Source organism: Budorcas taxicolor, chromosome 2, assembly GCF_023091745.1.
Source record: "Budorcas taxicolor isolate Tak-1 chromosome 2, Takin1.1, whole genome shotgun sequence".
NCBI classification, from domain to species: domain Eukaryota; kingdom Metazoa; phylum Chordata; class Mammalia; order Artiodactyla; family Bovidae; genus Budorcas; species Budorcas taxicolor.
This window is the reverse complement of record NC_068911.1, coordinates 36,418,593-36,437,680: the sequence shown is the minus strand read 5'-3', so window position 1 is coordinate 36,437,680 and position 19,088 is coordinate 36,418,593. Positions and strand designations below refer to the sequence as shown.

Genomic DNA, 19,088 nt, shown 5'->3' with positions numbered 1-19,088 from the left:
TCTCATCCTCTGTCGTCCCCTTCTCCTCCTGCCCCCAATCCCTCCCAGCATCAGAGTCTTTTCCAATGAGTCAACTCTTCGCATGAGGTGGCCAAAGTACTGGAGTTTCAGCTTCAGCATCATTCCTTCCAAAGAAATCCCAGGGCTGATCTCCTTCCGAATGGACTGGTTGGATCTCCTTGCAGTCCAAGGGACTCTCAAGAGTCTCCTCCAACACCACAATTCAAAAGCATCAATTCTTCTGTGCTCAGCCTTCTTCACGGTCCAACTCTCACATCCATACATGACTACTGGAAAAACCATAGCCGTGACTAGACGGACCTTAGTCGGCAAAGTAATGTCTCTGCTTTTGAATATGCTATCTAGGTTGGTCATAACTTTTCTTCCAAGGAGTAAGCGTCTTTTAATTTCATGGCTGCAGTCACCATCTGCAGTGATTTTGGAGCCCCCAAGAGTAAAGTCTGACACTGTTTCCACCGTTTCCCCATCAAGGGCTGCTTAATTTCATCCTACTTTAATTAATTAATTAATAATCACATCCCCAGAGTGTGGTTGGAAATAGGACTGTAAGAATGGCACAAATACTGTTTATCGAGGTTTCCTTTCCAACCCTGGGAAGCTGGGAATTAAAAAAAAAAAAAAAAATCACCCAGGGGCTCCCTGAACTAGCACCTCCAACAGATCAGCAGGAAAGTGGAATTCTTCCGGGCAGCCTTCTCCGCCCTCACCTCCTCCTCTGTTATACAATTTAATTACAAGTTTAATCACTTCAGAAACCTCATCCATTCCCTCCAGTGTAGCGAGATCTCTCCTTTCCAAGCAGGCGTCTCAGTGATAAGCGGCTGTCCATGCAGAGTGGATGGGTCTCTTGAAACCTCTCCTTGGGCGAGCCAGAAAGACATGACTAAATAAAAACTGAGATTGTGTTGACATTTCACTGCGGTGGTTGTAGTTTTAATAATAAAGGAAGAACAAAGTATTTGCAGCTTTAAATAAAGAGGCAGCATTTGGCATTGAAATCACAGGGGATTTTGTACGAGGTTTTATTTTTGCTTATTGGGAAACAAGAAAAAAAAATGAACTTAGAAGAGACAGAAGTTCAAGACAAGAGAAAAACAAGAGGCTCTGATTTTCCTTCATGCCCTTGATCATCAACTGGGGTACTGTGGTCAAGGGTGGGTTCTTTTTCTTCAGAGCCTACTGCAGGTCCTTCCTGTTGGGTCCTCGGGGACAAAGATGGTTTTGGATTTCGCTCACCACGTTACTGAATGTGATGAATGAAGCTGTTTATCTAGCGCATCCTCTGAGGCAGGGCTCCGTGCGTGTTTGTTTTCCCGTGATTTGATTTTTATCATGATCTTCTCACAATTACCCTGTGAAGTCACTCATCATGTTCCCCATTAAACAGAAGCAAAAAAAACACAAAACAAAACTGGAGCCCAGGGCATTGCAACAACTTGCCTGAGATCACGCAGAGAGGCTGCCAAGGAGCCAGGCCTGAGCATCTTCCACACACTCGCCCCTGACAGTATTTTAAGATCAATTTACAATTAACCACTCAGCTTTGTTATACATTTATCTGCAGTGTTCTCAGGGTGTGTTTTTAAAAAACGTATCCATCACCATCTCTCTTATCTCTTCGAGCTCTGTCTTCATCCCTCTTCCCTCTCCTCGCCTTCTCCTTTTGGCATTCCCCCCACCCCTGCCCATCCCCTCTTGGAAATATAAAACAAAACTAGGAGAGTCGCGCGAGCTTCCCGGTGGAATTCCTAAGTTTGCTTGCATACCATATATTTCGTTTAGTAATGAAAAATTCCAGCTCCGGGCGGTGCAGAGGATAGCATTTCTAATGTTTTTTAAACAGCTATTAATGTAGTCAAGCGCTGTGTGGGTTTTCTTTCTTTTTTCTTTTTTTTTTCCCTTCCTCGTCTATATAATCATCTGCTCAGTGTAGACTCGGAGAGGGGGAGCAGGGGCCAGAGGAGGGGCGGGCTGTGATTGATGGATCAGCTCCAGGAAGGAGTCCCCTCTGGGGCTGGTTTGGGGAGCAGTCAGATGTTGAGGAGGAGGTCAGCCGGGCGGCCCTGGCCCCCCCTCCTCGCGCACCCCCGCCGTCCCCACGTTGCACAGCGCACACACCCTCGCTCCTCATTGAGGCTCTCTCCTGCCAGATGCTCTGTGGCGTGGCACTGGCACAGCTGCTAAGTTTATGGAGGAGAAAGGAAGCAGGATGGTACAGCAGGTACATTTCCCCCATTTTTCTGTTTCACTCGAAACTGTGCTTTGAATGGAGCGGAAGCCTTTCTTGGTATGAAGTCTGTGTTACTCTCTGTGTGATGTGGATTTTGCTCCTTGAATCCTGCCGGGCGGGAAAGGAGAGGAATTCAGCCAAGTGTGTGTGTGTGTGTGTGTGTGTGTGTGTGTGTGTGTGTGTGTGCATGGGCTTTTCTGCTTGATGTCTAATAACTGAGCTGGTCTTCGAACCCGCAGGTTAATGATGTAATTTTGCATTTCCCTTCTTTGGTTTCAGTGCCCCAGGGGTATGATGCAGTTGTAGTTTCTTTCCGTCCAGCACCGGAGGCTTTTCTCTGAATATGCGCAATTTCTTGCCAGAGAAGTAGAACAGACCCGGCTGAGAAACTCAAGTCGACCAAACTGTCAGCAGGACGGAGAACTGCAGGCAGCTGAGAAGGGACAGTCTCCTTTCTCGAGTTGGAGTTGGTGGGAGGAGTGGGTCCCAGGGCAGGAGACACCGCTTTTTCTAGGCGGTGTGGAGAGATGTAATCAATCGGTTTAGGAGGACTGAACCATTCCCGTACATTTCTTTACTAGAGGGGCGGTGTTTAGGCCAGAAGAGGTTTGAGGGGACGAGATAGGGACTGGGAATGGGTAAATTTCAGACGCAAAAGGAGAAAGGATGCTCTAGAAGTTTGATGATTAGAGATGGGAAAACACACAGAGACGGGAAAGAAAAATACTTAAAGTCCACCTTGGCAGGCACGTTTCCCCCTCAGTAAAAGTCAGACAGTTCACGGTGAAAAGAATAAATCCGTTCCGTGCTCTGCCACGTAAGGACTCTTTTCTGCAGTTGAAATGTGCTTTGCATTAGATGGTGAGCCAAAATATTTTGCCAAGTCCGGTGGGCTGCCAGTCTTGGTTCATTTATTAGTTTCCCAAAACTACTTTATTAAACCACTCAGGGCTGTGCCCGGGAGAAGGGGATGTCTAACAACAACAAAACCCCACCAAATTAAAGAAAAGCACCTCCTGTTTTCTCTCCGGCTCTGCCTCCTGAGAAAATTAAGGGTGTGGGATGTTTCAGCGACCCAGGAAATTCTCCTTGTATTTGAGGGGTGTCTCACTGAATGCCGGCAAGCAGCAAAGTCCACACACTATGCTAATGGTCAGATTATGGTATTTGTCTTAAAATAGCAATAATATCCTGGCTATTTCATGCTTCAGTAAAATATTTAAATTGAAATGGCATTTTTTTTTCCCTTTGGTGAATCAGACTTGGTTGCATTTTAATAACCCGTTTTTCTCTCTGTAACTGGAGTGCAAACTACCCACCGGGGTGTTTCGGGGAATGAGGGAGGTGGGGTGGTTCCCAAGTCATCTGGCTGCTGTTGAGTTGCTGTTCTAATTGAAGTTTGGCTCAGGAGGACGAAGAAGTTTCTTTTCCATTTATTCTAGTAGATGCTCTTGATTTCAAGTTTCTACCCAGTTCTGCAGCAGCCAAGGGTGGGTTGGAACACACAAGGTCTTGGCATCTTTTTCTTCCCTTTTGTGTATTCAACAGTAACCCAGGGAAGTCCAGGCATTGAAAATCAGATGCTAGGGTTGCAAAATCACTTGAAGCCCCTCCCCCCGATGATGTGGTTGTCCAGTCACTAAGTTGCGACCCCGTGGACTGCAGCACGCCGGGCTTCCCTGACCTTCACTGTCTCCCAGAGTTTGCTCAAACTCATGTCCATTGAGTCAGTCCAACCACCTCATCTTCTATCATCCCCTTCTCCTGCCCTCAATCTTTCCCAGCCTCAGGGATGATGTGGAGGTACATGCAAGGCAGAATCACCCTCCGCTGTCAACTCAATACCCCCACAAGCACCCTGACTCAGGAAACATCAGCATCTCTGTGATCATTCCACTTATTTGGGAAAAGTAGGCATTTGGCGTTAGAGGAGAGGGATGATCCTCAGACAGTAAAGAATCCGCCTGCAGTTTTGGGGACCTGGGTTCGATCCCTGGGTTGGGAAGAGCCCCTGGAGGAAGGCATGGCAACCCACTCCAGTATTCTTGCCTGGAGAATCCCATGGACATAGGAGTCTGGCGGGCTGCAGTCCATGGGGTAGCAAAGAATCAGACACAACTGAGAAGCTAAGCACAGCACAGAGGGATGGAGGGAGCTTCTGCAAATCAGAGAATGTCTAGCCAGCATGCTCTGGATAATTGTTGCCTTTCCCCGCCACCAACATGAAATTGACATCAGCTTCCCCTCATTTCCCCCCACTGCCCTCCCTGGAGCGTGTTCAGGTGACTTAAGACTTATCTTGACCGGGAGTGGAGAAGATGCCCTTAATGGGAATAAGGACTTCCCAAGTGGCGGAAGTGGTAAAGAACCTACCTGCCAAAGCCAGAGGTGTAGGAGACGCAGGTTTGATCCCTGGGTTGGGAAGATCCCCTGGAGGAGGGCACAGCAACACACTCCAGTACTCTTGCCTGGAAAATCTCACGGACAGAGGAGCTGGTGGGCTACAGTCCTTAGGGTTGCAAAGAATTGGACATGACTGAAGCGACTTAGCATGCAAGCACAAGGTGAATATATTTTTTTCCAGAAAATTCTTTTCAACCATGCTAAGAATCCAGGAGCATCACTAGGGAGGAAAGAAAGACATCTCCAAAGTCCTTTGAAGGTGAAAAATAATTCCATAGGAAGAACGATGATCTTAATTAAATATTAGATGTAATTAGCTCAAAGTGCAAATGTTGGAAATATTAATTAGGGTCTCTTTGGAATGGTTGTCAGTGTTAATAAGAAACCGCAGGGGGTCCCACCAACATCTGTCTGAGAACTCCAGGAATGGGAGTGCATCTCAGGCTCCAAGGACTTGAATGCTACCTGTAGACTCCTTGGCTACCATGGACACTGTCTGTTAGAGTTGAGCATCCTGGCTTTATTTTTCTGGGCTCCAAAATCACTGCAGATGGTGATTGCAGCAATGAAATTAAAAGACTCCTTGGAAGGAAAGTTATGACCAACCTAGACAGCATATTAAAAAACGGAGACATTACTTTGCCAACAAAGGTCCGTCTAGTCAAGGCTATGGTTTTTCCTGTGGTCATGTATGGATGTGAGAGTTGGACTATAAAGAAAGCTGAGTGCCGAAGAATTGATGCTTTTGAACTTTGGTGTTGGAGAAGACTCTTGAGAGTCCCTTGGACTGCAAGGAGATCCAACCAGTCCATCCTAAAGGAGATCAGTCCTGGGTATTCATTGGAAGGACTGATGCTGAAGCTGAAACTCCAATACTTTGGCCACCTGATGCGAAGAGCTCACTCATTTGAAAAGACCTTGATGCTGGGAAAGATTGAGGGCAGGAGGAGAAGGGGACAACAGAGGATAAGATGGTTGGATGGCATCACTGACTCGATAGACATAGGTTTGGGTGGACTCCGGGAGTTGGTGATGGACAGGGAGGCCTGGAGTACTGCAGTTCATGAGGTCGCAAAGAGTCGGACACGACTGAGCGACTGAAATGAACTGAACTGAGCTGAACCCTGGTTTTGCCAGATTGGTTCAGGTTTGGGTGGAGGTTGGGGGTTTGTCCTGGCTCCAGTGGTGCCCCTACTTGGTCCTTGCCATTGCCTCTTAGAACCTCAGAGCCTTCAGAAGCCAGGCTTCAGGCTTGAGGTGGTGGAAATTTCCCAAGCTGCTATTCTAACACTTGCCAAAGGATACCCCTCGCCCCTCCCCAGTCTGGCAATCAGAAGTTTGGCCTCTTTGAATCAAATACCCTAGCACCTGGGGCTTCCCACGTGGCACTAGTGGTAAAGAATATGCTTGCCAGTGCAGGAGATGAAACAGACGAAGATTCCATCCCCAGGTAGGGAAAAGGAAATGGCAACCTGCTCCAGTACTCTCTCCTGGAAAAAACCATGGACAGAGGAGCCTGGAGGGCTACAGTCCACAGGGTCACAAAGAGTTGGACATGACTGAGCAACTGACTGACCCTAGCACCTGACATGCCACCTGATGGAAAACGGGTCTCAGTGTCACTGTATATGTGACAGAGAGTGGCTTATTTATTTAAAATCAGAAACGTATCTCCCCACCAGGGAATCTTCTTGCCAGATGAGCGATACCTTGGCATGGGATAAACACAGCTCTGGTTCAGCTCCTGGCTTTCCTCAGCAATACCTGTGGCTGTGACCTCATAATATTATTTACCAGTTCTGGGCCACAGTATCCTTTACAATGAAATAAAATGGGATTCCAGATGTAAAGCAGAGTCTAGACCTTGGCACTATTAACCTTCAGAGCTGGATAATCCTTGGCGGTGGGGTGGGGTGATCCTGTGCGTTGTAGGGAGTTCAGCAGCATCTCTGGCCCCCTAGATGCTCTAGATGCTGGTGGTGCTACTTAATCCCCACTTGTGACAAACAAAAGCGTCTCTAGTCATTGCTTCATGTCTCCTGGGAAGAAATCATCCTTGCTTAAGGACTTTTGCTGTAAAAATGCTCAGCACCATGCCTGATGCCCGCTAGGTATGTGTCACTCGCTTTGTCTTCTGGGCTCTGGTTTGAAGAGGACGTCTTTCAGATGGAGCAGAGAAGTGTGGCACCATCATTGCTCTTCTCATAAGCCCACTTTTGCTGGGTTTGATGAACTTGTGTGTACAATGTAGATGTCTGGTTATATAAAGAACATTCTGGAAAAGATTCTATGGCATCCTTCTCCCACCATGCTTAACACTGTTGATCTTCAAGTCTGGCTGAGCCACCCCATTCTTGGTTTAGGGAGAAGGCACCCCCTTTTCTCTCCCTGCTTCACCACTGACTGTATTTCCTGCCCAAACTATTTGTGCAACCACAGCTTCTTAACTGATGTCCCCATGATTCATGATAAGTCCACCACAACGATGAGAAAACCTTTTCTGCAAAGGGCCCCCAGTAGTTCAATAGTGTAGGCTCTGTGGGCTATATGGTCTCTTGTCGTAGTGACTCAACTCTGACATTGGGGCACAGTGAGCATGGTTATATCCCAATAAAACTTTATTTACAAAAACAAGTCATGGGCCAGATTTCTTCCAGAGTTCATTTGCCCATCCCTTTCCTATCCCCACCCCCTCCATCCTGTTACCAAATGAAGCCTGACAGAGCCCAGAGTTCACTGGCTAAGCATGCACTCACTTAGCAAACACTGGGGTCTGTTGACTTTGCAGCTAGTGTGCTTTGGAACCCTGGGGATAGAGCAGAGCATATGACGCAGTCTTCTACCCTCTGGATGTTCACAGGCAAATCATCAGGCAATGGCGGTACCTCGAGTTACGTGGGAAGTGAGCAAAGCTGCGGTGGAGCTTAGAGGACAGGCAGCTGATGTGATGTAATTGTCAAGGAGACTGGCTAGGGGATCTGGAACCTCCAAGAGAAGCCAAGGGCTCCCCTGGTGGCTCAGCGGTAAAGAATCCTCCTGCCAGTGCAGGAGACACGGGTTCAATCCCTGGTCCAGGAAGATCCAGCGTGCCGGAGGGCAACAAAGCCCATTCGCCACGACTACTGAGCCTGTGCTCTTGAGCCCAGGAGCCACAGCATTGAAGCCCATGTGCCTAAAGCCTGAGCTCCCAAAGAAAAGCCACCACAGTGAGATACCCACACACCGCAAGTTGAGAGTAGCCCCTGCTCTTTGAACGAGAGAAAAGCCTGCACAGCAATGAAGACCCAGCAGAGCCAAAGTAAATAAATAAATATTAAAAAAGAGAGAGCGAGAAGCTGAGACTAGCCAGGCAAAGGAGTAGGGGAGAACTTCCAAGCACAGGAGGCAGCAAACAGGAAGACATGATGTTGTTGAGAGGATAAAGAGACCGTACGCTTCCTGAGGTCAAGCCCTTCCCTGGGCAGTGTAGAGAGGGGTCAGATCCTAGCACGGAGAGGCTGCTGTTTTGCAGAAGCACACAGGACTGGTTCTCTCTTCCTGAGATGGCTCTGCCATGCGGAAAGGCTAGGTGGGCGTATACGTTCCCGTGAAAGAATTTCTACTGAAGGCGGAGCAAGGAAAGCTGTGTCTATACTGACCATCTCTCTCTACCCCTGATCCTGTGAGCATTTCAGGCTCCCTTGGTGTTTTTCACAAGACTGTCTTTCAGAGACAAGCAAGGGGAGGGGCAGGAGAGGCTAAAATAGATCTTTGGGCAGAAGTGAAAATCTGTCCCAGTGTATTTCCCTTTGGAGGATTCTCAAGGTCCCAAAGCTTCTAGGACTTCTTATGAGCCAGAAAGAAGTTGCGTCGCATGGAATTTCTGTGCACACGCCTATGTTCTTTGAGCAGCCCTGTAGAAGAAAAGAATGCTAGTCTGCTGATACACAGTATTTTTTTTCTTGGTATTAGTTAAGACCTTTTGGTTGCATGTGATGGAAAATTGGACTTTCACAGACATTTACTGAGTTATGGAATTTAAACAGCATCATTACTGACTGCAGAAAGAGATGGATCCAAGACTTCAGATGACGTCAGGGGGACTCAGTGGGTCTGTGTCTCCATTTCTGGGCTCCGTTTTCCTCCAGGTCAGCTTCTGCTTTAGGGAGGCCCCCTTTCAAGGGGCATTTCTTGGTAGCTCCAAGCTGGTATTATGTTTTCCAGTTACCAGTCATCGTAGTAAAGGAACTTCCTCCCTGAACGCCAGTCAGGTCCCAGGATTAAGCCTCACAGGAATGGCAAGGGGTCAACTTGCTAACCGGCTTAGAGGGACGGGCATGAGCCCCCATCACTGGGGCTGTGAGAGGAGAGCGCTCTCTTTGGTCAGCCAGGCTGGGTCACGTGACCCAGAGGTGGGCTCGGCCACATCTGCAGGTCGTGGGCTGGGAGTGGACGTGTCCCCTGAGAGGGAACCAGGCTTATCCTTGAAGAGGCAGTGAGCTACAATGACAGCGAATGTGGTTTCCCAAGGACAGATAGTTAACTTTGCACCTCAAGCGATCCAACCCCAGCACAGTCGGACCCTCACAGCTCCCAAGTGCCGTGAAAACATGTTGCCAAGAAATCCACGGCTGTGCATTTTGCTTCCGATAGCACAGACATTTGGAGAAATTAGTCCAGGGGAGGAAAGGGCCTGCTGGGGGTGTTTTCACTTGTAAAATGTTTTAAACTTATCCTAAGCGCTGTTCTCTTACAAGTGTCATCTTTAACATTCTAATTAAGGTTCCTTCTAAACAAATGCGCCAGCTCTTGGCACCGCTCTGAGAATAAACTTTTTTTCTACCCTCTCTGTCGTAATGGGTTTTGTTGCACTCAAGTTGCTTGGGCTGAAGATGTTCTCAAATGTCAGTGGCAGGGACTCTGGAGATGGGAGAGATTCTGACATCGTTGCCCTGGTATCATTACAGGAGGGCTGAAGTCACATCTAATTGACCACAGGCAATGGGAGAGGGAACTATTTGGTGGGCTTAATTGCTAAGCTTTCCCTCTCTCTCTCTGGCTGTGCAATCCCATTTCTTAAGACCATGGAAAATTTAGACCTCTGGGTTATAGTCTCTGATGCTGTGTGTGTGTGTGTGTGTGTGTGCGTATGTATGTAGGGTAGTAAAGTTGTGGGGGTGGGGGTGGAGAGAGAGGTTTCCTCAAAGGGAAGCATTTGAACTCTTCTTTTTTTATTCTTTTGACTTGACTGTAATTATCACATTGCATGTTTTGCCTAGATCTGAAGGGTGAATTGTTATATAATGCTCTGCTTATAAAAAAAAAAATTAGTCAGGGAACTGGGGGGAGGCATTGATTAATGAGGCCAAGAGTCAAATCCATGTTTTGCAGAGACACTTAAAATGAGACTATCATAGAGGGCCATCGTTGTCCAAATTAGGTCTTGAATTTTCATCAGCCACTTCATGTTGGCTCTGAGAACATCACACACACACACACACACACACACACACACACACACACACACACACACACTGACCCTTGCAAGGACCACCACCCCCATCCCATTATGTGAGCCAAAGCACATAAAATGTTGATTAAATTCTAATGCTTACACGAATTGTCTCTCCTCTCAAGAACACACACGTTCAATTTAATCTCTCTTGGCATTTTAAGTATCAAATCAAGGCTCCGCTGTCACTGGCGACAACTACAGCCTCACACGTTCCAAAATGGGAATGAAATGAGAAAGACCTGCCAGAAAAATCCAGTGCAGAACACAGACTCTCACAGTGTGTGGCTGGAAGACATGCGAAAGGGTCTTCCACCTTTCAGAGCCTTGATTTCTGCATCTGTACAGTGGGGCTGTCTCAGTGATGACTGTTCTGTCATTGTTATTTGCTAAGTCCTGTCTGACTCTTTGTGGCCGCCTGAACTGTAACCTGCCAGGCTTCTCTGTGGAATTTCCCAGGCAAGAATACTGGAGTGGGTTGTCATTTCCTTCTCCAGGGGATCTTCCCCACCCAGGGATGGAACCCATGTCTCCTGCACTGGCAGGCGGGTTCTTTACCAGTGAGCCACCAGGGAGGCCCTGGTGATGGTTACTTCATCCTTATACGGTCTGATGAAGATGGTACCCAAATCAGGCTCTGGGCACCACCCTGGCACCCACGCGACATCCGGGGAGCTGTTGTTCCTGGGCCTGGGGAGAAGGTTCTGCCTGGTGCCCGCTCACGCTCTCTCTCCCTCTCTCTGATTTTCCAGGGTAATCAGGAAGCAGCAGCTGCCCCTGACACAATGGCTCAGCCTTACGCTTCGGCCCAGTTTGCCCCCCCTCAGAACGGCATCCCCGCGGAATACACGGCCCCTCACCCCCACCCCGCACCGGAGTACACGGGCCAGACCACCGTCCCGGAGCACACGTTAAACCTGTACCCTCCCGCGCAGTCGCACTCGGAGCAGAGCGCAGCGGACACGAGCGCGCACACCGTCTCGGGCACGGCCACAGTAAGTGTGCGCTGGTTTCGGGGGGCGGGGAGGGACCCCAGGATTCCTGGAATGACTGCGGGGCGCACCTCTATGCGACTAGGGGGGCCCCATCCTGCAAACCGGTCCCTAAGCTCATCCTTGGCATCCCAGCCCCGCCAGGTTCACCTAACTCACCTGCGTGCCATCCTCTCGAGACGCTCGTTTCAATCAATACATTTTCCCATTAACCGCGTGTTTTGTTAAAGGGAAAAGTTAATCTCTTGTCTGCTTCTGCAGTTTTGCTTTTTCTGGAATTATGTCGTCTGTGTGGAATCATACATATGTAATTTTTTTTTTTTTAATGCCTTTTTGGAGATACCATTTACATACCGTAAAATCCACCTATTCGAGGTATACAATTTCAGGCATTATTATGGTATTTATAGAACTGTACAACCACTGCCACAGTCTGTCTTAGGAATATTTCCATCACCCCCCAATCCATCTGTCCTTTACAGCCACCCCCTGCCGGGCTCCCGCCCCAGCCCTCCTTATCCTAGCCAAATTCATTCAAGTTGCACCCGCATTGTGGCTTATGTCCCTAGCCTCTTCTTTACTGCAGAGCCCCCGAGGTATGGGTGACCTGGGCTGCCGAAAGGCAGCAAAAGAATTTTGTAGAACTGTTTTGCATTTTGATGGTAGTGGTAACATACCTCTGTGCACCCAAAAGTCACCTTTCTTGTCTATGAATGAATGGAATGGATTAAAAACAAGCAAACAAACGGAAAAGAAACAGTCTATCACCACTGCCAATGGAAACTAAATTGCTGGCTATTCATAAAAGCTAGTCGCTCTAAACAAAAATGATGATTAAAAGTACACCATGTTTATTTGCATACCCCCGGAAGTAACCATGCAATATGAATCTCAGGAGAGGTTTATGTAAACATTTAGGAAAGCTTGTTCTGTGGAATTCTTGAGAAGCCTGGACACATGCAGCTTCTGTGCAGAACACTTTATAGGTGCAATGCACTTAGGCCTCTTTCTCCTGACCTCTGAAAAACTAGTATTTGTGAAGAAGTGTATTGGTTTGAAACAGTTATCTGTTTTCTTATAACCAAGTTCAGTTCAATTCAATCGCTCACTCATGTCCAACTCTTTGCAACCCCATGGACTATAGCACCTCAGGCTTCCCAGTCCATCACCAACTCCTGGAGCTTGCTCAAACTCATGTCCATCAAGTTGGTGATGCCGTCCAACCATCTCATCCTCTGTCATCCCCTTCTTGTAACCAAGGCAATCATCTAACTTTGCTACCTGGTACCTCATTCATTTGGAAGTTCAGTTCGGAGATTTTCCAAAATAATGTAAATTGAAAAGTTTTCTATTGCTTTCCCTTTTTTATTGTGCCAAAATACATATAAAATTTTTAACCATTTCATCACATACAGTCCAGTGGCATTAAGTACATTCACAGGGTAGCACATCCATCACCACTACAGAGTCCCAGACGTCCCCATCACCCCAACAGGAAACCCAGTATCCATCAGGCAGACGTCTTCCATTCCTCCCTCCCCGCAGCCCCTGGGAGTCACGAGTCTGCTTTCTTTCTGTATATATTTGCCTCTTCTGGCTTTTTCAGAAGACTCAGTCATACAGTATATGACTTTTGTGTCTGCCTCCTTTCATTTGGAATGCTTTCAAGGTTCATCCACGTTGTAGCATGGACCAGTACTTCATTCTTTTTCTACGACTGAATCCTACTCCACTGTATGGATAGGTCATATTTTGTTTATCCATCCATCCATTGATGGGCATTTGGGTTGTTTCTACCTCTTGGCTATTGTCAATAGTGCTGCCCCTGTCTTGTTTGTCATTGTTTGCTGTAACTTAAGAGATGGATTTATTAAATGGGCTTGCCAGTGTAGTAGGTGTTTCTTGTCGTTGTGTTGACTACCAGTGGTAGTGATGGGGCTGTTGTTCATTTGTGTGTTGGTTTTTTTTGTGTGTGATAACCAATGGTAGGGCTTGTTATTTTAGGACTAAAAACGTTCCCATCAGGCATTATTTATTAAGCTTCCACATGGACCAACGATACACACTGCTGTGGAAGATTCATGCCTTCACTCCCAAAGATTTATTAAACATCTGCTTAGGCCAGGACTCATACTTGATGATGTGAGTGAGCCAGACGGAAATGGTCTTTTCCATCTTTTTTGAAAAAAATTGTTTTTTGGCTGCACTGGGTCTTCATTGCTGTGTGCACGGGCTTTCTCCAGGTGCGGAGAGTGGGGCTCCTTTCCAGCTGTGGTGCACAGGCTTCTCATCGCGATGGCTTCTCTTGCGTGGGCTCAGTAGTTGTGGCACGTCGGCTTTGTTGCCCCATGGCACGTGGACTCCTCCCAGACCAGGGATTGAACCCATGACCCTTGGATTGGCAGGCGGATTCTTAACCACTGGACCACCATGGAAGTCCAGCTCATTCCCTCTTAGAACTAAATGTGGGAGACAGTAAAAATGTAGAAATCAAATACCTCTATAAACACACATGGTGAGACATGCTCTTAAGGAAAAGACGGGTGCTATGGAGGATTAAAAAAAGCAGAGGTACCACCTGCAAATGAGTAGCCGGGGGACTTTTCTTCAAGGACATGATATTTAAGGGGAAAAGAAAAAGCTTCCAGGTAAAAGGAATGCCAAGGTCATAGGTCTCAAGGTTGGAAAGAGCTGAAAAAAAAAATGAGGCAGTACGTCTAAGGGCTTGTGAAGCGGGTGTCGGGATGCACAGTGGCAAAGGAGGACAAGAAGCAGCCACAGGGATCCTACGGTGTGTTCTATAAGGGGGTGGGCGTCCCAGCTGAAAGCTATGGGAAACCATTGAAAAGAATTTAAGGCAGAGAAGTTTAAAAAATGACATTTTGAAGGAAAGAATTAATTATGCCTGTGCTGTGCTGAGTCGCTCAGTCGTGTCCAACTCTTTGCAACTCTACGGACTGTAGCCCCGCCAGGATCCTCTGTCCATGAGGATTCTCCAGGCAAGAATACTGGAGTGGGTTGCCATGCCCTTCTCCGGGGCATCTTCCAGACCCAGGGATCGAACCCATTTCTCCCACATTGCAGGTGAATTCTTTACCATTTGAGCCACCAGGGATGCTTACCTTAAAGGAAATATTAAGCCAGCAGGGGAGATGAGAAACTCAGTATCCTTTTCTCACACAAAGAACTCTTAAGAGATCAACCTGGCGACTTTTAAATTGCATATTGTGTGTTCACAGTGCCGCCGGCACTACAGCGAGGTGACATGGTGAGCAAACAGGCTCCTCTATCAGAGAGCTTTTGCACAGAGAGCCAAATACATAGATCAAAGATGGTTCCACCAGGGTCAATGTGAACAACTTTTTTCAGTGTTTATTTTTATTATGTATTTATTTGGCTGTGCCAGGTCTTGGCTGTGGCACATGGGTCTTCAGTCCTGTTGTGGCATGCTGGATCCTTAGTTTAGGCATCTAGTTCCCCAACCAGGGATGGCACCTGGGCTCCCTGCATTTCGAGCTTGGAGTCTTAGCTACTGGACTACCAGAGAAGTTCCTGCGACTTCTCATTAAAGGTTGTCGAATGAACAGAAATGGTCAGTGCTAAAGGCAATATGGTGAGCCGTTTGCATAGAGAGCTTGAATTGACACCTTTGTCAAGTGTAGGGAATGGAGAGAAAGTCAAGCACTGATCACTAGAGAGCTCATAGGTGGTGAGGTTTGGAAGAAAAGGCGCTATTGAATGACCTAAAGAGGGTACTTGGATGGAGGGTTGAACCAAAGATTGTTGTCATGGCAGCCTGGCATGTATAAACTGAGGACATGATTAAAGCTGGCAGATTGGACAACACTGAAGACCCAGGAGAAAGTAAAGTACTGGGGAGCGATTCCGGGGGGCTAGGAGTTGAAGAATAAACGGGAAATACCAGAGTGGGAGTGTGCAGTACCCTCATAAACCTTTGGAGTGAAAAGGAGAAAGAAAAGTTAGCAAAAGAAGAGTGCAGAGGTCTGAGGAACCGGTTTGTAGGAAAGTGGATTTTGATTCAATATTTTACACCACAGAGAAGAGAGATGGAGGAAGGACAGGGAATCAGAGATAGGGAATGACTCGAGGGAGAAAGCCGCAAAGTATTTTAGAGGAAATAGGAAGGAATCTGACCGTGAGCACACAGATTCAGTAGGTGGTCTGGGAAAGGAAAAGATGTACTTTATTGTTTACAGTTCCATTGACATATAAGTGACATACAATAAGCTGCTGCTACGCTAAGTCGCTTCAGTCGTGTCCGACTCTGTGCAACCCCATGGCAGCCCACCGGGCTCCTCCGTCCCTGGGGTTCTCCAGGCAAGAACACTGGAGTGGGTTACCATTTCCTTCTCCAGTGCATGAAAATGAAAAGTGAAAGTGAAGTCGCTCAGTCATGTCCGACTCTTAGCGACCCCATGGACTGCAGCCCACCAGGCTCCTCCGTCCATGGGATTTTCCAGGCAAGAGTACTGGAGTGGGTTGCCATTGCCTTCTCCATGCTTAATAATTTTGTAATTATTTAGTATCAATAAGTACATATGTATGGAACCATTTCTACTTTCATGATAATAGATATATCCATCATCTTCAAAGTTTTCTTTTTTTTCCACCTAGTAATCACTTTATTTTTGTTTATTTATTTGTTCATTTGTTTATTTATATTGAAGTATAGTGATTTACAATATTGTGTTAGTTTCAGAAGTACATATATACAGTTGTACATATATTCAGTTATATATACATATATATGTACATACATATGTGTGTGTATATATATATTCTTTTTCATTTTATATATAGTAATTTGTATCTCTTAATCCTAGATTCCCAATTTATCCCTCCCCTGCCTTTTCCCTTGTTTTGTGTATCTGTGAATCTATTTCTATTCTGTAAATAAGTTCATTTGCTCCATTTTTTAAATTCCATGTATAAGTCAGATCATATAATATTTGTCCTTCTCTTTGTGACTTACTTCACCTTGTATGATCATCTCTAGGTCCATCCATGTTGCCGCAAATGGCATTATTTCATTCTTTTTTATGGTTGAGTAATATTCCACTGTATATTTATATGTAACAGTAAAGAAGTTCCTTAAAAAACTAAAAGTAGAGTTGCATATGATCCAGTGATTGCACTCCTGGGTATTTATCTAGAAAAAGGAAACTATAACTTAAAAAGATACATGCACCTCAGAGTTGACTCATAATCCCTCTGTAATCTTCCCTCTCTATTCTCTCCCCCATTCCCAGAAATCAACTGATCTGCTCCTGTAGTTTAGTTTTCAGTTTCTAGAATTTTCTATAAGTGACAGCAAGCATTGCATGTTTTTCCCCTCCTCCTCTGGCTTCACTCTCACTCAGCATCATTGCTCACAGCTTTGTCCACCTTGTTGCATGCATCAGTCCGTTCCGTCAGTTCAATCACTCAGTCGTGTCCAGCTCTTAGTGACCCCATGGACTGCAGGCACACCAAGCTTCACTGTCCATCACCAACTCCTGGAGCTTGGTCAAACTCATGTCCATCAGGTCAGTGATGCCATCCAGCCATATCATCCTCTTTTGTCCCCTTCTCCTCCTGCGCTCAATCTTTCCCAGCATCAGGTCTTTTCCAGTGAGTTGCCTCTTCACATCAGGTGGCCAAAGTGTTGGAGTTTCAGCTTCAGCATCAGTCCTTCCAATGAATATTCAGGACTGATTTCCTTTAGCATTGACTGATTTGATCTCCTTGCAGTCCAAGGGACTCTCAAGAGTCTTCTCCAACACCACAGTTTAAAAGCATCAAGTCTTTGGCACTCAGCTTTTTTTATAGTCCAACCCTCACATCCATACATGATTACTGGAAAAACCATAGCCTTGACTAGACAGACCACTGTTGACAAAGCAATGTCTCTGCTTTTGAATATGCTGTCTAGGTTGGTCATAACTTTCCTTCCACGGAGCAGGCATCTTTTAATTTCATGGCTGCAGTCACCATCTGCAGTGATTTTGGAGCCCCCCAAAATAAAGTCTGTCACTGTTTCCATTGTTTCCCCATCTATTTGTCATGAAGTGATGGGACTAGATGCCATGATCTTAGTTTTTTGAAAGTTGAGTTTTAAGCCAACTTTTTCACTCTCCTCTTTCACTTTCATCAAGAGGTTCTTTAGTTCTTCTTCGGTTTCTGCCATAAGGGTGGTATCATCTGCATATCTGAGGTTATTGATATTTCTCCCGGCAGTCTTGATTCCAGCTTGTGCTTCCTCCAGCCCAGCATTTTTTATGATGTACTCTGCATATAAGTTAAATAAGCAGGGTGACAGTATCCAGCCTTGACATACTCCTTTTCCTATTTGGAACCAGTCTGTTGTTCCATGTCCAGTTCTCACGGTTGCTTCTTGACCTGCATACAGATTTTACAGGTAAGATGGTCTGGTATTCCCTTCTGTTTAAGAATTTTCCACATTTTGTTGTGCTCTACACAGTCAAAAGCTTTGGGATAGTCAATAAAGCAGAAGTAGATGTTTTTCTGGAAATCTCTTGTTTTTTTTTTGATGATCCAGCGGATATTGGCAATTTGATCTCTGGTCATTGGCATGCATCAGTAGCCTACTCCTTATATACCGCTTTGTAGAATGTGCCGCAATTTGCTGACTCATTTACCTGTGGATGGGCATCTGGTTGTTTTCCATTTTTGGCCACAAAGAAATGACCAGCTTACAAATAGAGACTGCCATGGATGCCTGAAAACATTTCAGTTTTGAGGCAAAAGAAAATTGTCACTGTCCATTCTGGCTGCTGTAACAAGAATAGACAGCAGAAATTTATTGCTCACAGTTCAGGAGGCTGGAAGTCTAAGATCAGGGTGCCAGATGGTCAGGGGAGGGTCTGATTCCTGGTTCAGAGCCTCTCTGCCTTTTCACATGATGAGAGGGGGTGAGGGGCTGTATGAGGTCTATTTTATGAGGGCGCTAACCCTATTTGTGAGGGCTGCACCCTCATGACCTAATCACCTTGCCAAAGCCCCATCCTCTAATGCCATCATGTGAGACTTCAGGATTCTAACATGTGAATCTGGGGCAGTGAGTCGGGGACACAAACATTCATACCCTAGCAAGAAGGAAGAGTGAGTGTGTGAGGAAACAGATGAATCCCGAGGTCAAGAGACAACCTGAGAAGGTCCTTGTATGCGACCTTCAAGGTCATCATCAACTGACAGAGTGAGAAGGAAAAATTTGGAAGCACCAGAATGAGTCCTAAAATTGGGCAAACCTGCCAGGAATCTGGCTCAGACAATCCCTATGGTTTTTGAAGGGCATGGACAGCCTTTCTGAGTTTGGAGACTGTGAAGTTGTGGTGGGACTTGGTTATTTGGTGACTGTGTCTATTCTAGCGATGTTTGGATGGTACATACTGCTTACAGGAGCTCTTCCAGGAAAGAGGACCATGATGAGGTGAAGCAGGAGGGATTTGTGTCTGATCCTGAAGGGAGTCTTAGAACATAGCCTCTTAGCTGGTTTTGAGGAAGGAGCAGTCATCCTAACAGGTGCCACCTTATTGTCTGCTGCAATTACATACTTGTGCTTTTCTCCCTTCTGCCAAAAGGGAAGATGCTTCTGTTCGTCCATGACCTACTTTTGAGTTGTAGTAACCTGGCCTGACTGTGCAGAACATAGTCTATGACAAGTTTCTTCCAACTGTCTCTGCATCCTTGTGCGTTTACCAAGTGCACCTTCTCTTTACTTAACCTCAAAGTGGGTCAGAGGCATGTTTCTGCCAACCCTGGAATACATAGGCCTGTATCAGACACCTCATTTATTGCCCACAGGGTAGAGTTGTACCCAGAATAACTCCAACTTTCCTTTGACAGGTGCTCAAAGTGCTTATTGCCAGTCTGAGGTCACTCTGGGGGCCGTTATAGAGAAAAGATCGATCCATCTGGTAGGCTCCAAGAA

General features: G+C 46.3%; 1 protein-coding gene across 6 annotated transcripts in view; it reads left to right on the top strand.

Moving 5' to 3' along the window:
* RBFOX1 (RNA binding fox-1 homolog 1) overlaps positions 1-19,088 on the top strand; it is a 397,999-nt gene that overhangs the window by 186,645 nt on the left and 192,266 nt on the right. For all 6 annotated transcript variants that reach the window (XM_052636094.1, XM_052636096.1, XM_052636093.1 and 3 more), the window contains exon 2: positions 10,898-11,140. In XM_052636094.1, the coding sequence (XP_052492054.1) occupies positions 10,898-11,140 (243 nt within the window). The remainder of the gene's footprint in view (positions 1-10,897; positions 11,141-19,088) is intronic.